The sequence below is a fragment of the Triturus cristatus genome, chromosome 10, assembly GCF_964204655.1.
Source record: "Triturus cristatus chromosome 10, aTriCri1.1, whole genome shotgun sequence".
Lineage (NCBI taxonomy): Eukaryota > Metazoa > Chordata > Amphibia > Caudata > Salamandridae > Triturus > Triturus cristatus.
Genome location: NC_140593.1, coordinates 1,141,524,813 through 1,141,545,045, shown reverse-complemented (window position 1 = coordinate 1,141,545,045; position 20,233 = coordinate 1,141,524,813). Strand labels below are relative to the sequence as shown.

Here is a 20,233-nt window from a genome sequence, read left to right as displayed (position 1 = left end):
AATCAATTTATTGCAAAAACCTCAGAGCAGTAACACAGTAAGGTTTGTTCAAAGTATTCAATTAAGAACATGTGGATTACAAATATTACTTCAAAATCCAAGCTCTCCAAATACGTGGTGCTCAACATATTCAGCTTAACCCCCTTGTTTCAGCAGGCTGAAATGCTGCTTACCAAGCCATTTAAATCAAATGTTGACGTTTTGTTGGGAGCAAAGCGCCCGACATGTTCACACAATAAAAGTAAATAAGTGGCCAAGTAGACACTTGCGGTCTTCAATCCAAAAGAAATTGGCGGGTTGATCCCCTCTACACAAAGCCACCTGAATGGAATCCCCAATACTAATTAATATGGTGGTGTTAAGCCTGATGCAATACCCAGCTGACACTTTGGCTTCTGGTATGGGGCTAAAAGCCCCACTAAGATAGTCTGACGAACTGCCTCCATTTGCGTATTTTGGCCTACCATGTTTTTTTCTGTCTAATAGTCTTACGCCTTAAGTCCACAGGTAGTTGCTTCATGCATGTTTGTAGATTCTCATAACAAAGTGCTTGATCTCATTGAAATGAGACCAACCTAAAACGTACTATGAAGAGTTTTACTCCTCCCTCACCAGGCTATAGGGAAACTAACAGCTGGAACCAGCTAAATGGCTTGCAAGGGACAAGCCTTTTTACGTATCACCTAAAATAGATGCACTGTACTCCTGTTAAATAGCTGGATAATAAAGATCTTCCATATTTGGGAGTAATCGGTCTGTTTATTTTTAGCCCAGAGTGCAAGATGCATGATGGCAAGATGCATGATGGAACCTGTGTGAAATGAGCATGGATACAGACTCTCTGCCAAAGCGCCGGGACACCCGTTCTGGGTAGCCGTGCGCTCAAGAAATATAGTTCTAACATAACATAACAGAAAAGAAATCCTGCAGGGCACGGAAAAGGTCAGTTACCTGCAATAGAGTTGAAGCATTTCCAGCTTCACCTGACCCTGGAGCCGACCTGATGGCATGCACTTTGTAGGTCCTGTAGCAGGTTCACTCTTGTCTGCGTTACGGATTCCAACCAACTCTCAGCCCAGAGAACTAACCAGGATGAAAAGGCTGCCAAGAATCAGTCTAGCTGCCTCTAATCTACCTAGTGTAATCTTCGCCTATGCTCTGGACGTCTTGCTTGTGTCTGACAAAATACATTCCCTCCATTCGTCCATTTCAAATTGTGGCAGGAGCAGAGAGAGACAGAGAAAAAGACCCAAAACTCAGAATGCTTGCACTTAGTCTCTCAAAAACACATTCTGCTGACAATGTAATGCTTTATATTCCACTCCAGTATAAAAATGCCAGGGAAAATGTGTCCTGTTGACCCTGGTTGAAATTACGAGAACTCCACTTGACAAATACGTCTTCTACTGATTCAATGCTCAGGTGTTTTAGGTGCTGCTCAGAGAAACTGAATAAGGGCTATATGTTGATGTGCCCATCAAGGCGATTGCCACAGCATCCAACTGTCCTGTCCAAATGGAGAGATGCAGCTCTGACAACCAAGCACAAGTCTAGCAGGCTAAAACCTTCTTGGAGAACAATCTGAGAAAGCATAGCCAAGAGGACAAACCGATTTTATCTTTCAATATCACACAAGGGTTGAAGGATTCTGAAAGTTATCAAAGGACTTTGTAGCAGCCAGTACCTGCTACTCCTAAATTTGAAAGGATTGCAGGAGTTTTAACTTTCAGCCAAGTTTTTGGTTTGCACCCTGGTGACTTGAGCTGCTTGCTCGGAAGCTGGAAACCTTTCAAACTCTGTATCACAAAATATTAGAGATTACTTTGTGAACACAAAGGACTCGCAGCAGGTGTCTGTGCCACTGGCCTAATCAGGGGATATCGGCCATCAAGAAAGTTTGACTTTGGCTGTGATTAAAGTGGTACCCCCACATCCCCCAAGTAGTGGTGGGCACCTGGAAAATACCCTGGACCAGTTCTGGTTTTCCACTGGTCCTTCTAATATGTGGGGGAAGCGCCAACATATACAGCACCAAAGCTTGAATGACCTGGTATGTCTGATACTCCATTTACCTTTTTTGAATGTTTTGGTTCGACTAACAGTATTGGTTTTTCAAACACTGGTCTTCTCAGTCAACGTGGAATGTTCTGAAACAATATGTGTGATGTCTCCCATCGCTTGACGGGCTGTTTCGAAGCAAAACCTAATATATTGGTATGCAAGAATCAGACAGCAGGATGAATGCAAGTCTATTTACTCCAGTATACCAAGGCTCTTTCAATTTACTAACACCTTCCCATCAGCTAGTCATCAATCTCCACACAACCTTCCCTTACACCTAGTCAGTCTTACTAACTGGATTATGAAACTGGGGTGAGCTGCTCAGTGAGGATCCATATCATTGAATGTTATCAAGGAGCAAAAGACTTTGGTTTTTCTCAGCCTTAGAAGCAGTTTCCGGGTTTTCCAATAGGTAGCAAAATCCCTCTTATTAGTAATGTGAGAAAACGCAGTTGTGGGAAGAACTGTGATAACAGAAGGGTAGTTATATCAAAATGAACAATGTGTGGCACCATCATTTGAAGGGTGGCTTCGAAACCAGGTGCATGCCCAAAAAAATGATAGCATTACGAACTCTGCCATTTTACTACCCTCGTCCTGATTTCAACTCCGGTGTTTATTATGGTATTAGTACTGGTTGCAAATTAATGTTCTTCTGGGTCAAGTAGTCACGAGGCAGGTTCTCGAGTCACTTTTTTTGTTTTTGCGATCAAATCCTTCCCTGTCAAAGCAGGAAATTTCACCCACCCGCAGCAGCATGATCATCAGTCTTGGAAGCGGACGGGACGCTCAAAATCTACAGAATGGTCAATTACAACGTCAATTTCATTCTGCACCACCAGTGAGCAACTGAGGCAGAGGGACATGCAATTTAACAGACAGCAGCCTTGACATGAAACACCGAGAATGAGCAGTGAACCAGAACACCAACACTCACAGACGAATGCCACCGAGCCCATGTGCTGCAAACCAAAAAGCAAATGAAAAGTGAAAGCAGTGGCTTCATGAGCATTTAACGCTTCGACACAGCTTACAAGAAACGTAGGCAAGAGTTCATCACCTGATTGATCAGGGGGGTGGTTGACCAAATCCCGAATGGGAGGCATGCCTAGGGGAAAGTGAAATTACAACAAGGTTACTTTTCTTTCCTTGGCAAGGTCATAAGAAACTCCTCCCTTCTTGAGATCCAGCCTCTTACATAGATTAAGCTGTTACTACTGAATGAAATAAAAAACCCATCTCCAGCACACATTTTCTGAGCACAGTACAAGTGTCCTTACACACATATGTGCCATTCGACAGTTTATCACTTAAGCTGAAATTGTGCCCATTATGAAATGAAGACATCCTTCTGAGAAGAGCAACTCGAGAATGCCAAACACCTCTTGAAATGATCAAATAAAGAGTGTCAGACTTCTGGTAGTCTTCTCTTCCAAAAAGGATGAAAGACTCCATTAACTCTTGCCCGACATCAGGGGGTAGAAAGTTCTAGCAACTGAGCAGATGACACCCAGGAGCGAGCAAGACCCAATGCGATGAAAACGGAGTTGAGTATACAATAAGTCATATTTTGTTTTTTACTGAGCCCACCACTTAAAGATCTGAGTAGACTGTAACTCTCTGGTCTGAAGACCCCCATTTCAACTGGATGGTGACTGCTTATTGAGGCAGGTAAGACTAAAATATCCAGACTTCTTCTAACTAAGTTTTGTTAACTGAATGATTGTGAGTGGGCTGGACATTCCCAAGCTTGTGAAAGGTCCTTCGAAGGAACAAAAAGGCCAATGAGTGAACATCTTAAGCACAGATGGCTAACCTGCTATAACTCACCAGATGTAGCGTTTGCTAATCAGTCATGAATACCTAAGTGGGTAACCTTAAAAGATAGTTCATCTTAACTGAAGATGCTCGGTGGCAAGAAGCAAATGGACAGAGAATGGATGTCTCACACTGCAAGAACTTATACAAGGTACAGCTCTGCTCACACAGATTGCAAACAATCTCATGTAAACAACAAAGTGAATTAGGGGTGGTAACGGGGCACTAACTATACGGTCACGAATTTGATGGCGCAACGTCAACCATGGCCAAGCAGACGTGCTAGGTGGTAAACAATTAAACACAGTCATCTCAAAGACACCTACTGAAAAGAAGTTGACAAGACTGTGCATTAGGCTATTAGGAAGCATGTTCTCCAGCGTGGAGGTTTCAGAAATGTGACAGATTAACTTAGCTTTTGGGAATGCACCATAAACCATGGGCTGTGAATGTAAAAACGAAGTTGTCTCTTGCTTTTTAAGTTTCAATGGCTAAAGTTTCAAGATCTGTAGACACTCCACAAGGAGGGCTCAGAGCTCGCAAACAGTGGCTTGGAAAGGAGCCTTGCACGTCCTTATAGAGTACAGACTCCAGCAGAGGTATATGTCCCATGAGTCTATGAAGGCCACTCTTACTTTAACACTGATCATCCACGCTTGATGCCAAATACAAAAGTGCACCTTGATTAAATCCAGGAGTATGCTGGCACTCGAAGGAGATATGGCAAAAAGGAACACTCCTAAACAGCCATAAGTGACGAGACCTTTCTAGGGCACTGGATACATTTACATAGGTGTGCAAGAATCGGAGGAGCATGGACAGTAGATGGTTGGCAACAAGGTTGAATCCAAGACGAACTGTAGCTTTGAAGTAGGACTGCTTTAATTGCCAGTCTGGTGAAGATTTCCATAAATTACAAACAAACAATGATGATCTAGAAAACTACAATGAGAAAAGAGTCCATGACACCAAGAGATTTTTAAAGTACTAGATATCATGGTTAAATGTTACTGTCATCATGGCGGAGTCCACTTGGCTGATTGGAAGCAACCATGATTTGAAACACTCCGAAGACATCAGGCTCTCAAATTAAAGTCTAGGACTGCAACCTATGCCCTGGTGACTTCTAGCGAGGTGGAATCTGACCAATACCACATTGTGTCGGATTCCAAAGTTTCCCCAGCAGAAAATTATGCAAGAACCCATTCATGGAGTGAAACTAAAATGTCACTCAAAGATGTGGGGGAAAAAAGTTTAAAGTGCAGCGACCTGTAATTCCGGATCCCTCTTGTAAAACCAGAAAAATAACCTACACACTAGCTGTCCTTCATGGAGTATGGAGTTAAGTGGCTGCTTAATGTAACGATGCGTTTTCTTTCCTCTGTGTGAGGCAACACGATTATACAAACAATTTGCTTTCATTTTCACTTTTAATAGGAGAACTTTTAAGTTCAAGGCAACACAGTTCTTTGAGCTTTAAAACAGTTGGCTTGATTTATAAAAAAAAAAGAAAATTAAAAATTGAAAGAGCCTTGCTAAGACACGATTTTTTAAATTTTGTTCGTGAAGATTTTCTTCACTATTTTAAAAGTATTTTGTGCATGTGGACGAGAATGAGTGTTTTATTTAATAATGATTCCATGGCAAAGGAGAAAGATTTGAATAGATAATTAAGAGTATATCTTGAAAGAAGGATGTAGGACGCTAAGGCTGCTGAACCGGGCTACTGTCATCTTACCAGGAGTGGACCCAGTCCAAGTCCCGATTGTCAAAAAGCTTTCTGATCCCGATGTGGCACTGCAGGTGTTTAAGCCGCAAGTCACACTACTTGCAAAAAAAACAATAGACAACTTTTCTGGGGCAGTCGCATTCAACAAGGAATCGTTAACACTGCAACTATTAACGATGGTATTGGTCTCCACCTGCTAGTGCTACCCCCAAGTGACTTCTCCCTTCACACAGTCACACTGATCGGAGTAAATGCAACAGCTGAGCACACAAAAGGCAGCTGTCTCAAGGGTGGCCAACTGCACAGTGCTGGTAAAAATAACCCGACTCAGCCCAAGGGACAGTCAACACTTCTATCAGATCAGACATTGGGGGACTACACGGCTGACAGAAACCAAGCTACAGAGTGCCTTCCAACTAGTCTGCACTGCAGACCACACCATCATTCTATCATAATCCACTGTAGCAATGCACTATGTGAAATAATAAGCCGACAAATATCAACGGTATGCAACACATACTCCACAAACAAAGATGGATATAAAGTCTGCATATTTAAAAGTGCTTTGGAAGTAGTTAGCAACACACACAGGGTCACTTTAATAACAAAAATACAAACAAGGGCTGATGAATGAGCCTATGGAGTTGGCTGTGGGTTTGCTAGAGAACCCCCATACCCTCCCCCTCCCTCCCCCCCCCCCCCCAGCCTCCGTTTTACCTGATTGCTTGTTGTCGCTGGTCTGTACCTCTCCGTTGGCGACCGGCTCTTGGCTTTTAACAGTGCAGCTCCCTGATTGGCCGTTCAACAATTTAGCAGCAGATCCCAGGTTGGCAGCGATAGTAGGCAACTGCTGGCCCCGCTTCAGAAGCTGTTTCTGTTCCTGGTGCCGGAACCGAGGTGGTACTTCACGGGGAGGGTATCGAGGCAGTGGCTGCGGCGGAGGCGGCCAGTTGGTTGTGGCCCTCTTGGCATTATTAACAGTGCTGGTTGCAGTGGAAGTGCCGTTATTACAGTTGGCAGGAGGAGGCTGGCTTACTATGGTCTTGGTTTGTTCTGGTGCTACTCCCCCAGGAGAAAGAAAGAAAGAGAAGATCAGAAACAGAGACAAAGTATGCAAAACTTAAGGTACATGTGTGAAAGAGGGTACGGGTGCTATAAAACTAGAAGAGATGGCATACCTTTCAGTAGAATGCTCTTTTTCACCTTTCCAAAGAGACATTGGGCAGAGTAACAGAAGTAGTGAATTTAAGAATTACTCTCAGACTAAAAGTAACCGCTGTACTTGGTCCCAAAACACCTCCACTGACCAGATTTGGGAATATTACCAACCTTTCCCTAGTCTGATGCTGTCAAGCATAGAGGTTACAAATGCATTTGTAGGCTTTCCCATTGACCTACTCTGCCACACGCTTGACTAGTCTCTCCAGTTACTAGCAACCAGCAGCACAAAACCATACGCAGGGTGGGATGGACAAGTAAGCTCTTCCGAAGGAGTGGCAAATGATTAAAAGGAGAAGTACAATCCAACAATAAGTGTACACAGGTGAATACAGTATACATACTAGAATCTCATTCACACAATAGTCCACTGTTATGCAGCCCTAAGTATGGGAAGGCTCTAAAGCACAGAACAGCAGAATTCAGCATCACCAGCATCTGGATGGCAAGAACTAACTAGTGCATAATTTCAAACTTTGCTTCAGCCCCAGAGCTAGTGTTGGAGCAGCACCAGCAGTGGGCAGGTACAGTAGCCCAGGTAACATACCAATATGAACATGCATTTGTAAAGCAAATGATATCCTGGCTATGATGTCGCGGACATCCAGGTCTTTACTGAAGGAAGCTAGTCAGTGACTTTATCTAGTGCTGCTACTCTTTCTCCCCGAGATAATCATCCGATGAGGGCCGGATGCCTAGAAAACAGGCCTGTCAAGGGCAGTCCTTCTGCATGTGGCAGGGCATGGAGGTTGGTGCTTTGAGAAGTTACATTTAAGGAAAGAAGGGTAAGAAAATGCGGTCTAGTGGTAAACTGTCGACTTAGACACCCGTTTTTTAATCATGACCCCAGCATTTAACTGGAAATCGTGTAATGCTGGTCTAAAATATAATCCTCACAGGACCAAAACTTCAACTGCGTGAAACATAATGCTATTCTTTTACCTGAAATGCATTATATTTGTGAAAATCAAACATGTTAACAAACTTACGCACAAAATATCTCAGAACACCCGCATTAATGTAGAAGGCTTAGTTGCTATCCAGCCAGGCTTGTGCTACAAAAATACAGATTGAATATGCTACTTACCAGTATGCATCTGTTCTTGGCATGTAGGGCTGCTGACATTCATATCTGTGCATAGATCGCCGCCTAGTGTTGGGTCCGGATGTTTGCACGTTGTTGTCCTGGAAGAGTCTTCGAAGTATCCTTGGATAGGGACTACAGTGCGCATGGGCATCCTCTCCATCCTCAGATTGTTTTTCGCCATTGTGGCAGTGATGGAGTAGATACAGAAAGTGATGACCATGCTTGCAGTAATTCTGAGAGCTGCAGCTGCGACAGGCGCCGGGGAGGAGGGAGGGCGATATGAATGTCAGCAGCCCTACATGCCAAGAACAGATGCATACTGGTAAGTAGCATATTCAGTTCGAGGCATGTGGGCTGCTGAATTCATATCTGTGCATAGAATACATAGCAGTGCCCTCTATTAGCGGCGGCTACCCGTGCCAGCTGCAGCGGTCTGAAAAAGTGTCTTGAGAACAGCCTGTCCTACAGCTGCCTGCTGTTTTGACTGCACATCTACACAATAGTGTTTTGTAAATGTGTGTGTAGTGGACCATGTGGCTGCTCTGCATATATCATGCAGGGGAATATTTCCTAGGAAGGCCATGGAAGCCCCCAACTTACGTGTTGAGTGGGCTCGTGGTGGGATAGTTAATGTGCGTTTTGCCTTTTGATAACAGATTTGAATACACTTAACTATCCATCTGGCTATCCCTGCTTTGGAGATGGCGTTACCTTTGTGGTGTGGGGCAAAGGCAACGAACAGTTGTTTTGTCTTCCTGAATGGTTTAGTCCTGTCGATGTAGTACATGAGGGCCCTCCGTACATCTAGTGTATGTAGTGCCCTTTCTGCAACAGTTTGTGGGTTTTGGAAGAAAACGGGCAGTTCAATAGTCTGATTCATGTGGAACTGCGATATTACCTTGGGCATGAATTTGGGGTTGGTACGTAGTACGACCCTGTTGGCGTGAACCTGAATAAATGGCTCTTGAACGGTTAGTGCCTGGAGTTCACTAACTCTTCTTAGGGAAGTGATCGCTACTAGGAAGGCCACTTTCCAGGTAAGGAATTGAATCTCGCATGAGTGTAGAGGTTCAAAGGGTGGACCCATCAGGCGTGTGAGGACCAAGTTGAGGTTCCACATTGGAGCCGGTGGGTGACTAGGTGGAATGACTCGTTTGAGCCCTTCCAAGAATGCTTTGATGGCAGGCACTCTGAATAGAGAGAGGTGCTGCCGGGTTTGCAGATAGGCTGATATTGCGGTCAAATGGACACGTATAGAGGTGTACGCCAGATTGCATCGGTATAGGTGTAAGAGGTAACAGATGATGTTGTGGATGGATGCGTCCAGCGGGTTGATGTCATTATTACCGCAATAAATGACGAACCTTTTCCATTTGGCCGTATAGCAAGCCCTGGTAGTGGGTCTCCTGGCCTCCTTGATGATGTCCATACAGTCAGGTGGCAGGTTGAGATAGCCAAACTCTAGGACTTCAGGAGCCAGATCGCCAGGTTCAGCTGTTGCGGATCTGGGTGCTGAACCTCTCCATGGTTCTGCGTCAAATGCGCGGGTTTGATCCGCAGCCTTTGATGCGGCACCACGGAAAGTTCGAGGAAGGTGGTGTACCACGGCTGGCGTGCCCACGTGGGAGCAACTAGGACGAGTGTCAGGGAGTGTTGTCGTAGTTTGCGAGCCACCAGCGGTATCAACGGCGCTGGGGGAAAAGCGTACGCAAATCTGCCGGACCAGTTCATCCATATCGCATTGCCCTGCGACTGCGGATGTGGGAATCTGGCGGCGAAGCTTTGGCATTTTGCGTTCGCGAATAGGTCTATCTCTGGATGACCCCACTGCTGGAAGTACGGTTGGAGTACTGATGGGTGTAGCTCCCACTCGTGCATCTGGTGGCTGTGTCTGCGGAGCAGATCCGCCATCTGGTTGTCCTTGCCAGGGAGGTGTTCCGCCATGAGGAATATGTTCCTTTGAATGGCCCACTTCCACATGCTCTGAGCCAGATGAGACAACTGTGGAGAGTGTGTTCCTCCCTGCTTCTGTATGTTGTACATGGCAGTCATGTTGTCCGTCCGGATCAATACGACTTTGTTGCACAGATGTACTTTGAATGCCTTCATGGCCAGGAAGATTGCCATCAGTTCCAGAAGGTTGATGTGCATCTTCTTCTGTTGTGTCGTCCATAGTCCCTGCACTGTGTAGTGGAGTACATGAGCTCCCCATCCCTGGAGAGACGCGTCCGCTGTCAGTACTATTTGTGGAACAGGCTCTTGGAACGGTCGGCCCTTGCAAAGGTTTTGTGGATTCCACCAATGCAGAGAGTTGTATGCCCGACCGCTCACCAACACTAGGTCTTTCAACTGTCCTTGAGCCTGATTCCACTGACGTGCTAGGCACTCCTGAAGTGGGCGCATATGTAACCTCGCGTGCGGGACTATGAAGATGCAGGAGGCCATCATGCCTATCAACTGCATAAACACTCGCGCTGGAAGCGAGTGATTGGGTTTGAACTTGGAGATCAGCAGTTGTATGCTGTTGATCCTCACTAAATTTGGCTGAGCTGTGGCCGCCAGAGTGTCTATAGTCGCACCTAGGTACTGTTGTACGTGTGCGGGCTGGAGATGGGACTTTGGGTAATTTAGTGAGAATCCCAGACTGTGAAGAAGGTGAATGGTGCGGGACATGTGGCTTGCACATTGCTGGGCTGACTTCGCTTGAACGAGCCAGTCGTCTAGGTAGGGGTAGACGTGTATATGCTGCCTCCGTAAATGTGCTGCCACAGTAGCTAGGCACTTCGTGAAAACCCTGGGCGCTGTTGTCACGCCGAAGGGAAGGACTTTGAACTGATAGTGCTGCCCCTGAACAGTGAACCTGAGGTATTTTTTGTGTGAGGGGTGGATGGGTATGTGAAAGTACGCATCCTTGAGGTCCAGTGAGGCTAGGAAGTCTCCCTGCTTGAGAAGCGGAAGGACTTGCTGTAGGGTGAGCATGTGAAAGTGCTCTGAAAGAATGTACTGGTTCAGGGGTCTCAGGTCTAATATAGGCCTGAGCGACCCGTCCTTCTTTGGAATTAAAAAGTAGAGGGAGTAAACCCCCGTACCCTGCTCGTGGATGGGTACGACCTCTATAGCGCCTTTTAGAAGCATACTTTGCACCTCTTGCTGTAAGAGCGTTAAGTGCTCTGAGGACATAGGACGGTTTCTTGGTGGTATTGTGGGTGGAGTGGAGGTTAACTCCAGACAGTAACCGTATTTTACAATGTCTTTGACCCACCTGTCCGTGGTGATGGAGTTCCACGTGGACAGGAACCTTTGTAGTCTTCCCCCGACAGGTGTTATGTGGTCGGGAGGAAGGGAGAGGGCGTCACTGCTTGTTCTTGGGGGAGGACCTGGTGTTTCCGTAGCCACGTCCTCTGCCCTTTGTACTGGAGCCACGATATCCACCTCGGGTGTTTTTATCGTAGGTGGTCTGTGTATTGCCTTTGTTATACGTTTGTTGTGACCCCTGTCCTCTACCTGCCCCCTTGTTTCCGGGGCGACGAAAGGAGCCGCTCCGAAAGGACTGAGTTTGGAGGGCGCCCATGGACTTTGCAGTGTCCGTGTCCTTTTTTATCTTTTCGAGGGTGGTGTCAACCTCTGGGCCGAATAAATAGTCGGGGTTGACGGGCTGGTTCAGTATGGTGTTTTGTACCTCAGGCTTGAATCCTGAGATTCGTAGCCAGGCATGTCGTCGCAGCATGACGCTTGTGTTTATGGCCCTGGCAGCCGTGTCTGCAGCATCTAGGGCACATTTGATGGAAGCATTTGTGAGTAGCTGTCCCTCTCTGATAAGAATTTCTGCACCTTCTTTGAACTGGTCAGGGAGATGTTGGAGTAGTTGCTCCAATGTGTCATAGTGCGCTCTATCGTAGCGAGCGAGGAGCGCTTGAGTGTTGGCTATGCGCCATATGTTGGCAGCCTGGGCGGCAACTCGCTTGCCGGAGGTCTCTAGCACCTTGGACTCTTTGTCCGGGGGAGGAGCGTCACCTGTCGTTTGCGAGTGTGCCCTCTTGCGAGCATTCGCTACGACGATGGAGTCGAGTGGTAACTGTCCTTTGATGTAAGTAGGATCCCCAGGTGCTGATCTGTATTTTTTATCAATCCTGGGGTTTATCACTCGTGCCCTGGTGGGTTCCTTGAAAATGTCCTTAGCTGGTTTGAGGACCCCCTTCAGCATTGGCAGAGTTTTTACATGTCTTTCTGAGGATGCAAAAGTGTCCATTAGAAAGTCATCCTCGATGGTATCTGAGTGAAGCTGTACCCCATGGTTATTTGCAGCACGTTCAATAAGAGCGTTGAACGCCGCAGTATCCTCCGTGGGAGATGTTTTTGCCCCATAGAGTTGTGGGTCCTGTGTATCGAGAGGTGCACTGGGGTCTGCAGGGTCGCCCCAAGTTTGATCAGGGTCTGTGTCTACATGGTAGGGTGCTTGGTCATCCATGTAGTCCTCCAATGCATCCGTGTCGGAGCGTGTGGGGGAGAACCGGTGTGGATCCTGGTAGGAGGAATGGAACGGTTCGTAAAGGAGAGGTTCTGATTCCACAGGCAGCTTCCTTTTTAGTGGGATCCTGAAAGGGTCCAATGGCGGTTCCGAAGTTATTCTTCGGTCGTGGAGAATCATCCTGCCAGTGTCGGCGTCGATGACACGTGACGGAGACGTCTCGTCCGGTGGAACCGGAGTCTGGGTAACCCGTGTCCTGAGTTGGAACATCTTCGGGATTGTTGACGGAGGCAAGCCGAAGGTAATGTTGGCTGGCCCCGTAGAGGTTGCTGGAGCTCCGATCGGGCCGGAACCCGACGGGTCTTTGAGGGCCGCCGTGGTTTTGTTGCTTTGCGTCGCAGCAGGCCGCACTTGGGGCGTCTTTGAGGCTTTGGCACCGGGCAGGTTCGTAGAGCCGGGCGTGGATTTTTTCGGTGCCGGCGGGTCCTCGAGTCGAGGTGTGGAGATCACCGTCGACGTCCTCGATACGTGAGGCTTCGGCGTCGTCGAGGGAGCGACGCGAGGCGAAGCAGGCGGTAGTGCCCTCGGTGTCGTTGGCGTCGGTAGCCGAGTAGGTTTCTCGGTGCCGATGGCCTTTTTCCGTTTGTCGACTCCGATGTCGCCCGACTCCAGTTCGGCACCGAAGTCCCTCTTGGTGCGGTCGGTGCCGACGCGTTGCGCTGGCGTCGAAGGCGTGGAAGGCCTCGATCCGACCAGCGCCAGTTTCGGTTTCGGATGAACCGGAGCAGCTTTCGGTTTCGGTTTTGTGGTAGGGAAACCAGCTGGCTTATGCAGCAATGGCTGCCGCTGAACGTCCGAGGCCGGGCCCGAAGAACTACGGGATGGGTCTCGGGTAAGGCCCGAAGGCGATCCCTCGACCGGAGCCAAAGGCTGTGGCGCTGGTGTTTCTTCGGTTTGAACAGGTAGGCCTTGTTCATCATTGGAGCTACTCTCTTCGGCCCCTAAGGCCTCCTCGTCGTCTCCTACCTCGGTGTCGTCTTCACCTCTGTGGAAGAGTGACTCGTCGCCCTCGTCCGATCCGGGGTCGTGTTCGGAAACGGGACTGGAGGGTATGACTTCTAATTCTTCGACGTCGGCTTCGTCGAAGATGTCTGTTGGGGCCGGTGCCGCGTGCCGCGCCTCGAGTCTCGCCGCTCTTCGGTTCCTTAGAGTCTTCTTGGAACGGAACCGGGCACAGGCCATGCATGTCGATTCGTCGTGGTCCGGCGAAAGACATTTGTTGCACACCGGATGGACGTCGATGTGTGGGTACTTCGCATTGCATACCGGACACCTTTTGAATGGCGTCCTGGATTCCATCGTCGAAGTAGTCGATGGACTGGTAAATGCGAAAGAAGTCGGTGCTGAAAGTTAGTAAACTAACAAAATTCTATCGAAACCCGATCGATAAACAGTACCGACGCGAACTAAAGGCCTTTTGGCCTCGACCAAATATTTTCCTAACTTGAGCTAAGATAGCACATCCGAACCCAATGGCGGAAAAAAACAATCTGAGGATGGAGAGGATGCCCATGCGCACTGTAGTCCAGGGGAGGAGTCACCTTTCCAAGGATACTTCGAAGACTCTTCCAGGACAACAACGTGCAAACATCCGGACCCAACACTAGGCGGCGATCTATGCACAGATATGAATTCAGCAGCCCACATGCCTCGAACACACAAATACAGTGTCCATCTAGTAAAGGAATTGTCCATGACCACAGCACCAGGTAATTCTGAAATCATAACTCCGAATTTAAGTACATTTCATATTGAAATAACTGGAGATATGTGGCAGTGAAAAAGAAAACGTGGGCGATTTATGCAGAAACTACCAGTTTTTCCTCACATGCCAGTAGGTTGGTTTGCTTTTGGCGGCGCAAGTGGAGGTGATTTTACAGTGTGTGAGAAGCACCAACAGAGGGCAAAACAAAAGCCCAAAACAAGGCCCATCCTCTCAGAGGTGTGTGGTGTGTTAGAGTACATGCTTTATAATGTTTTACACCCAAGGACACATCTAACACGTCTACATAAAAGCAAGCACCTTACCTATCATATCCATTTTTTGGGACCCACGCTGTTTATGAAGTGAAACTACATGGACCTTATTTCCTTCATGACTTACTTTGGTAACGGGTAATAACTGAAAATGCCAATTAAATAAGGCCACTGTTCCAATTTGCACATCTCAAACAAGTCTCTAAACAAATGTTATAAAACGCAAAAAGCAGCTCTGCTTAGGGCTCTGCAACAGAATTCTTTGGGAGTCTCATGGCTACTCTCTGCAGGGAGGGCAGTGGGGAGGATGCTGTGCTGACGCCCTGCGTCTCCCCCCAAATTATGGCCAATGGGTGGGAGGGGGGGCGCGACTACTCATCCACTCCAAGGAAGGGGCCCAGCTCATCGCTTCAATGACGACGGGCTCAGCTATCCAAGTTGAAAACAGCCCCTTTAGCCGTCACTTCTTCAGGTTAGAAACGAGACATTGGTTGTAGTTTTCTACATGCAAGCAAAAGGATGCCAGATCTGCGGCTAACTGACGTGGAGACAAGCACCAGAAAACAATATCGATCCATGCATAGATATTCTGCAGATGTATACCCTTTAGCAGTAAAAAAGGCAGAGAAGACTCCATAACAAAATGCAAATGGACGCTTCTTATTCACACTTTGAGCACAACAGCCAAAATGACAAGGGCATGGAAAGGTGGCACAATGTAAAATTAACAGGAAATATTCCCTAAACCCAGACTGATACCGGTCCAAGAACATCATAAATGGGGTGTAAAACCAGAGTGAGTAACCATCAGACCTTCATGACTGCATGCATTAGAAGCAAACAACAAGGAAGCTTGATTTGTCGTTTGTCACCTAGGAGGGAACCTTAAATTTTTAGTGGAGAGCATCGGGCGGGGATGCTAGGCTTGTTCAGAACACCATACAATATGTCGCAGCACCTCAAAACGCTGGACAAATAGTTCTGAACAAAAAAGACGAAAAGATGGTGTTTGCACCCTTACACTCTCAAATTATGGGTCTCGGAACACTGCTATTGTCAATGAGGAACAAGTCAAAGACATCATGTGGTGTCATATAGAGACGAGTTCATGTGTTAAAACTACACTTGTGCCAGGACGCAGCCATATTTTACTTAGGCCTGGAGAAAATTTTTTGCACCAGAGTAATTCTCCAAATTATGCCAATACACCACATGGCGCTACCAGCCCAAAATTAAGCGTGGGAGCACAAGAACAATGCGAACAACCAGAAAGCAAACGCCTGTCAGCAACACGTACTTTGAAACAATTATTTTAAGGACAAAAAACTTCAAGTCCAAAATGGCCGCAAGGACACGTTCCTTCCTAAAATATAGCAGTAATGCTGGTTTCGCATTTCATTTAATTTTTGCTGAACTTTGCGTAATTAAACAAAAGAAAATTACACGAATTTCGGACATTAATAACTCAGGGCGGCTGCTCCACTGCATGTCAATGTGGACTAGGACTCTCTTGCCTTGCAGAAGCTCTTACCACAGAGATGAGCAGGCTCTTAATCCGACCAGCTTGGTAGCACCCATGAGCCGGAGCTTGAGTTAAGGAGTGGAAGGGTGAAAGGTTTATTTCAAAGGCCTCACAAACACAAAGCACCTTACACGTTTAAAAGGAGAGACCCTCTACTGTTTCAATGTGGAGGGTCTTGCCAAACTCTAGCAGAAGCCATAACACACAATCTGACTAAACCTTACAGCTGTTGTGTGCTGCAGAAGTGGAAAAGACTGGAGCAGGTGACAGGAGATATGTCATGAGGCTGTCAGAGACCCTCCAACGAGACAGTCAGGCCTTGCAAGCAAGGCAGGCGGTGCTCGATTTTAATGAAGACGGATAGCAGCCCTTGAGAGGGACAGTGTGCAGCAAGCAACAAAGCACGAGTCTTCGATGACAAAGATAGCCAGCCAGGGGCTAACTGCCATGCATGGATGCATGCCCCTCCCCCCCCCCCCCCCCCCCCGCCCCCCGCCTGTCACAGCACAAGCCACTTCCATTTTATTTCACAGCTGAATGGAGAGGGACAAAACAGGGCGCCAGATATGAGCCATTTCAATGTTCAGGACTTCAGAGTGAAGAGCAGGCCCTCAATCATTAATTCAATTAGCAGCTAGATTGGATAAATTGACTAACACGGCCTCTTAATTACATTACACAGAGAAGCTATGGCAGATCTAAGCAGTCTCTTCCACATCACCAACAGCTTCCCGAGTGCTGCTGAAGCGTGTATTCATCTTTCGTTGGCAAATGACGCGAAGGCTGCAATATCTTAATCTGGCAATTGAAGGCAAACATTATGCAAAGAGTGCCACTCAAAGCAATTTGCAAAGCAAACAGAAAGGCATGCTAAAGCCAACCTTTCTTTTCAGCAACATTTACAGAAAGAACAGAGAATTGGACAGATTAGATTGTTTTTTTTATTGTGCTGCTGGTTGTCATCAGTTTAATGGCATATGGACCTAAGAGAGCTTACACTCTGTTGTGCATCATTCATATGGAAGAATAAAAAGGGAGCAACTTTAAGCTGGGTATTATTTGCTTGTGACTGGGAAGTTCTGCAAGTCCAAAGTCACCCAAGAAAGCACATATCGCGATAACGTTCCCAAATATTGGAACAGTGCAGATCTCACAAAAGCACATACGTTTATGGGGTGGAGTTGAGCAACTAAAATGGCTCATATCTGCTGTCCTGTTTGCCCCAGCCCCAGGTGAAGTTAACACCGATGGGGCAGCAAACGACAAGACTGATTGATGTCTTCGTGAACTCCATTAGAGATCCCAGAGCAAGGTATGAATATATACTGCGTCCAAAACAAGCACAGGCTTTGAGGTCTAATTCTGAAATACAATGGTCGGATTTTCATAATCTGAAGACAGAAAAAGAAGTCCCTAGAAGATGTACCTCTTTGTGATATTATTTGAGAGGCGAACCCATGATTAGTCACAGAAGGTGCCAGTAAACTAAAGGTACATTCGGCATTTATTGCAAAAGATAGTGGTTAAATGTTTCATTCTGCAACCCAGACTCCAGGACAATAAAATATTAACGACCTTTCAGAACTAACAGAGTCATAACTTATTTGAACAAATCATCACACCCTCTCTGGTATCAACAGAACCATCTGGTTCCTCTTGACTCAGTTCTTCCATCATCACTAAATTCTTAAAAATCTGGTGTAAGTATTACTACAAAGGAGACACTTCTTAATATTTAAAAATGAAACCTCATAATAAATACTTAAAAAGAAAATTAAATTTTAGTGTAAACATTGTAGCTGAGAGCTTTAAAGGCGCCTACAAAACGCTGGATGCATTAGGGACAATCACTGTGGAACACACGATTCTCCACATACCTGAGTGTGCAAATTTAGAACCAACAATGCTACGTTAAAATGTCCTGATGAATGGTTCAGCAAGATAGCAGGATCACACTAAATGTGTGGATACAAACACTGAGTAACTTAAAGGGAACTCAATATTATGATCTATCCATTAAAGGCTAAAACTATAATGATTTCAGAATCCCTAAGGTCACCGTGAAGTAGAATTCCATTCTTTGCAGACCTACCCCCTTAACTCCCAAGACGAAGGATGACCTTTCTGAATTGCGTTGGATTGGAGGAGCTATTCGAACATGTAAATGTTCACAGATCAGGATCAACCAAGCTGGAGGGAATCTGTCAATGGAGCAAGAACCAGGAGCCTCTGATGTCATTTGGTACACTGATATTTACCATAACAAGTTTTGGACACAGTTTGCCTGTAATACCAAATTAACATACTGTATAGAAAAGAATACTGTGAAGGTCTACAGCTTGGCAACTCAATAGGTTTGGGTTCTCTCTATCTCAGATATAGTGCTTGTTCTCTGTAATGGCGCCAATGCCACCGTACTCTAGTAAGAAATAAATATCTAATGAACTTTGCAGATCGAGCAATCATGGCATGGCGCAAAACAACAATCGCTGTATGGGGCATTGTTCAGTCCCACTACCATAAAATGATTTTACTTTTGGTCAATGCCTTGCAGGCCCTTCGACTCCACCCAAGGAGCAGGATTCATAATTTGAAGGCCAGTTGCATGTGCTCCAGTCTTCATATACTTTGCTCACAGAAAAGCAAGATGGACTCAGCCCACAGACTATTGGGTTTAAGAACTGGCTACTCCCGAGCGGGTTCTAAGCTGGTTAGGTCATCATATTACAGTTGTTGCCTGGTGGATAAAGAATCTATGACTGGCTTTGCACTACAGAGCAATCTCTTCGAGGTTGTAGGCACCTTGATACCAGTCTCCAATCTGCAGCACAGAAGTAAACACCATGCAAGTATATGAAACGCGTCAGATCACCAGAAGGTCTGGTCCAATGGGCTGTGGCTCCGTTGTCTGTGTACTAATCACTGTCTTGTGGAAAATATTTCCTCTGATCTAAAAACCCTTGAGTCAGTAGCCAGGAGAGTTCAACTCTGACCCTTTGACCAATTTAGCGGTGATCAACAATCGCTTAGGTCACCAAATGAGATTACAGGAACTGGATCACCCTTTAGGTACCGGAGATTTCAGCAGCCTGGGAAACTGAACTATATCCCTATATCTGCAGAATACATTCAATAAACTTTGCTTCTACAACTGTAGATTCTGGCCTCACATCTATCACCAGTCACGGGTATGCTCTACAGCCTGAGGTCCAATAACCACCATTATACTCACTCCAACCACAGCAGTAAGACTCTGCCCATATCCAGCTAATGTCTCCCGTACTGCACCCTAGCAGTCACTGCTCATCGACCATAGCAATAGGTGCTGCGCCCCCGCCCAGCAATCGCAACTCTATGGCCTATGCCTCAGCAGTCATTGTTTTATCAATCTAAAACCAGCAATCTCAGTCCCTTAGCTAGTTACGTTCCCACTATTCCAACACTACTCAACAGTCAATCCCCCTTGTCCCTCACAACAGCATAAAGTGTTCATCCTCCATGCCCGGCAACCACGGTTCTCACAGCGGTCAGCCACCGCAGCCGACTCTTCCTGAACCGCCATTGTTTTTATCCATGTCAGTCACTCGCCTCAGCAGTCAGCATTAACCCTTGGGGTGGCCAAGCTTTCCTCACTAGTCACCGTCACCAGCTCAAGCCACCACAACCATCACACACCCAGCATAACACCAACCACTGCTATGTGCAGAGAGGCCAGACAGCCACCACCGTTCTCCTCCGCCCCACCACTCAAACCTCAGCATTCCTCCCCCCTCCCCCCCCTCCCCCAAGCACCCCTTTAGCTCGCATTACCTCGCACCCCCCTGGAGCCGTGTTCCTAGCTTCAACTGTTACCGATCTGCCTGCCCTCGCTCGACCCTGTCACTGCTCTGTCCTCGCCAATCAAGCCTTTTATTGTGCAATCACTAACGAACAAACAAGAAAAGCAAAGGTCTATTTACAGAGCAGACTTGGACGTCTGATCTGGCAACCTCGGGACGGCGACGGGAATAACAAAAAAACATTAAAAAGAAGAAATAAATAGAATTGGAAGCATTTAGCTGCTGAAACGGGAACGAGGTGGAAAACAAACTCGAGTACTTTCACCCATCGTCGCCCACAGTCGGTACTAATTTTTCTTGCAAACATCACAGAAGTGTTTACTCACAAACTTTCTCTGCTGCGCCATGCCTGGCACACCTCCGCCCATCCGGAACAGTTTCTTCTGCAACTGAGCGGTCTTAAGCGTTCTTGGCGAGTGTCTCGCCGGCACTTCAACACGACAGCAAATATTGA

The 20,233-nt window shown here is 46.6% G+C and overlaps 1 protein-coding gene across 7 annotated transcripts in view; it reads right to left on the bottom strand.

Annotated features, from left to right (window-relative positions):
• Positions 1-20,233, bottom strand: part of TNRC6A (trinucleotide repeat containing adaptor 6A) — a 451,850-nt gene that overhangs the window by 336,795 nt on the left and 94,822 nt on the right. For 6 of the 7 annotated variants that reach the window (XM_085629474.1, XM_085629478.1, XM_085629472.1 and 3 more), the window contains 2 exons: positions 6,326-6,667; positions 3,122-3,169 (listed from right to left, as the gene is read on the bottom strand). In XM_085629474.1, the coding sequence (XP_085485600.1) occupies positions 3,122-3,169; positions 6,326-6,667 (390 nt within the window). The remainder of the gene's footprint in view (positions 1-3,121; positions 3,170-6,325; positions 6,668-20,233) is intronic. The other variant, XM_085629475.1, reaches the window with a different exon arrangement.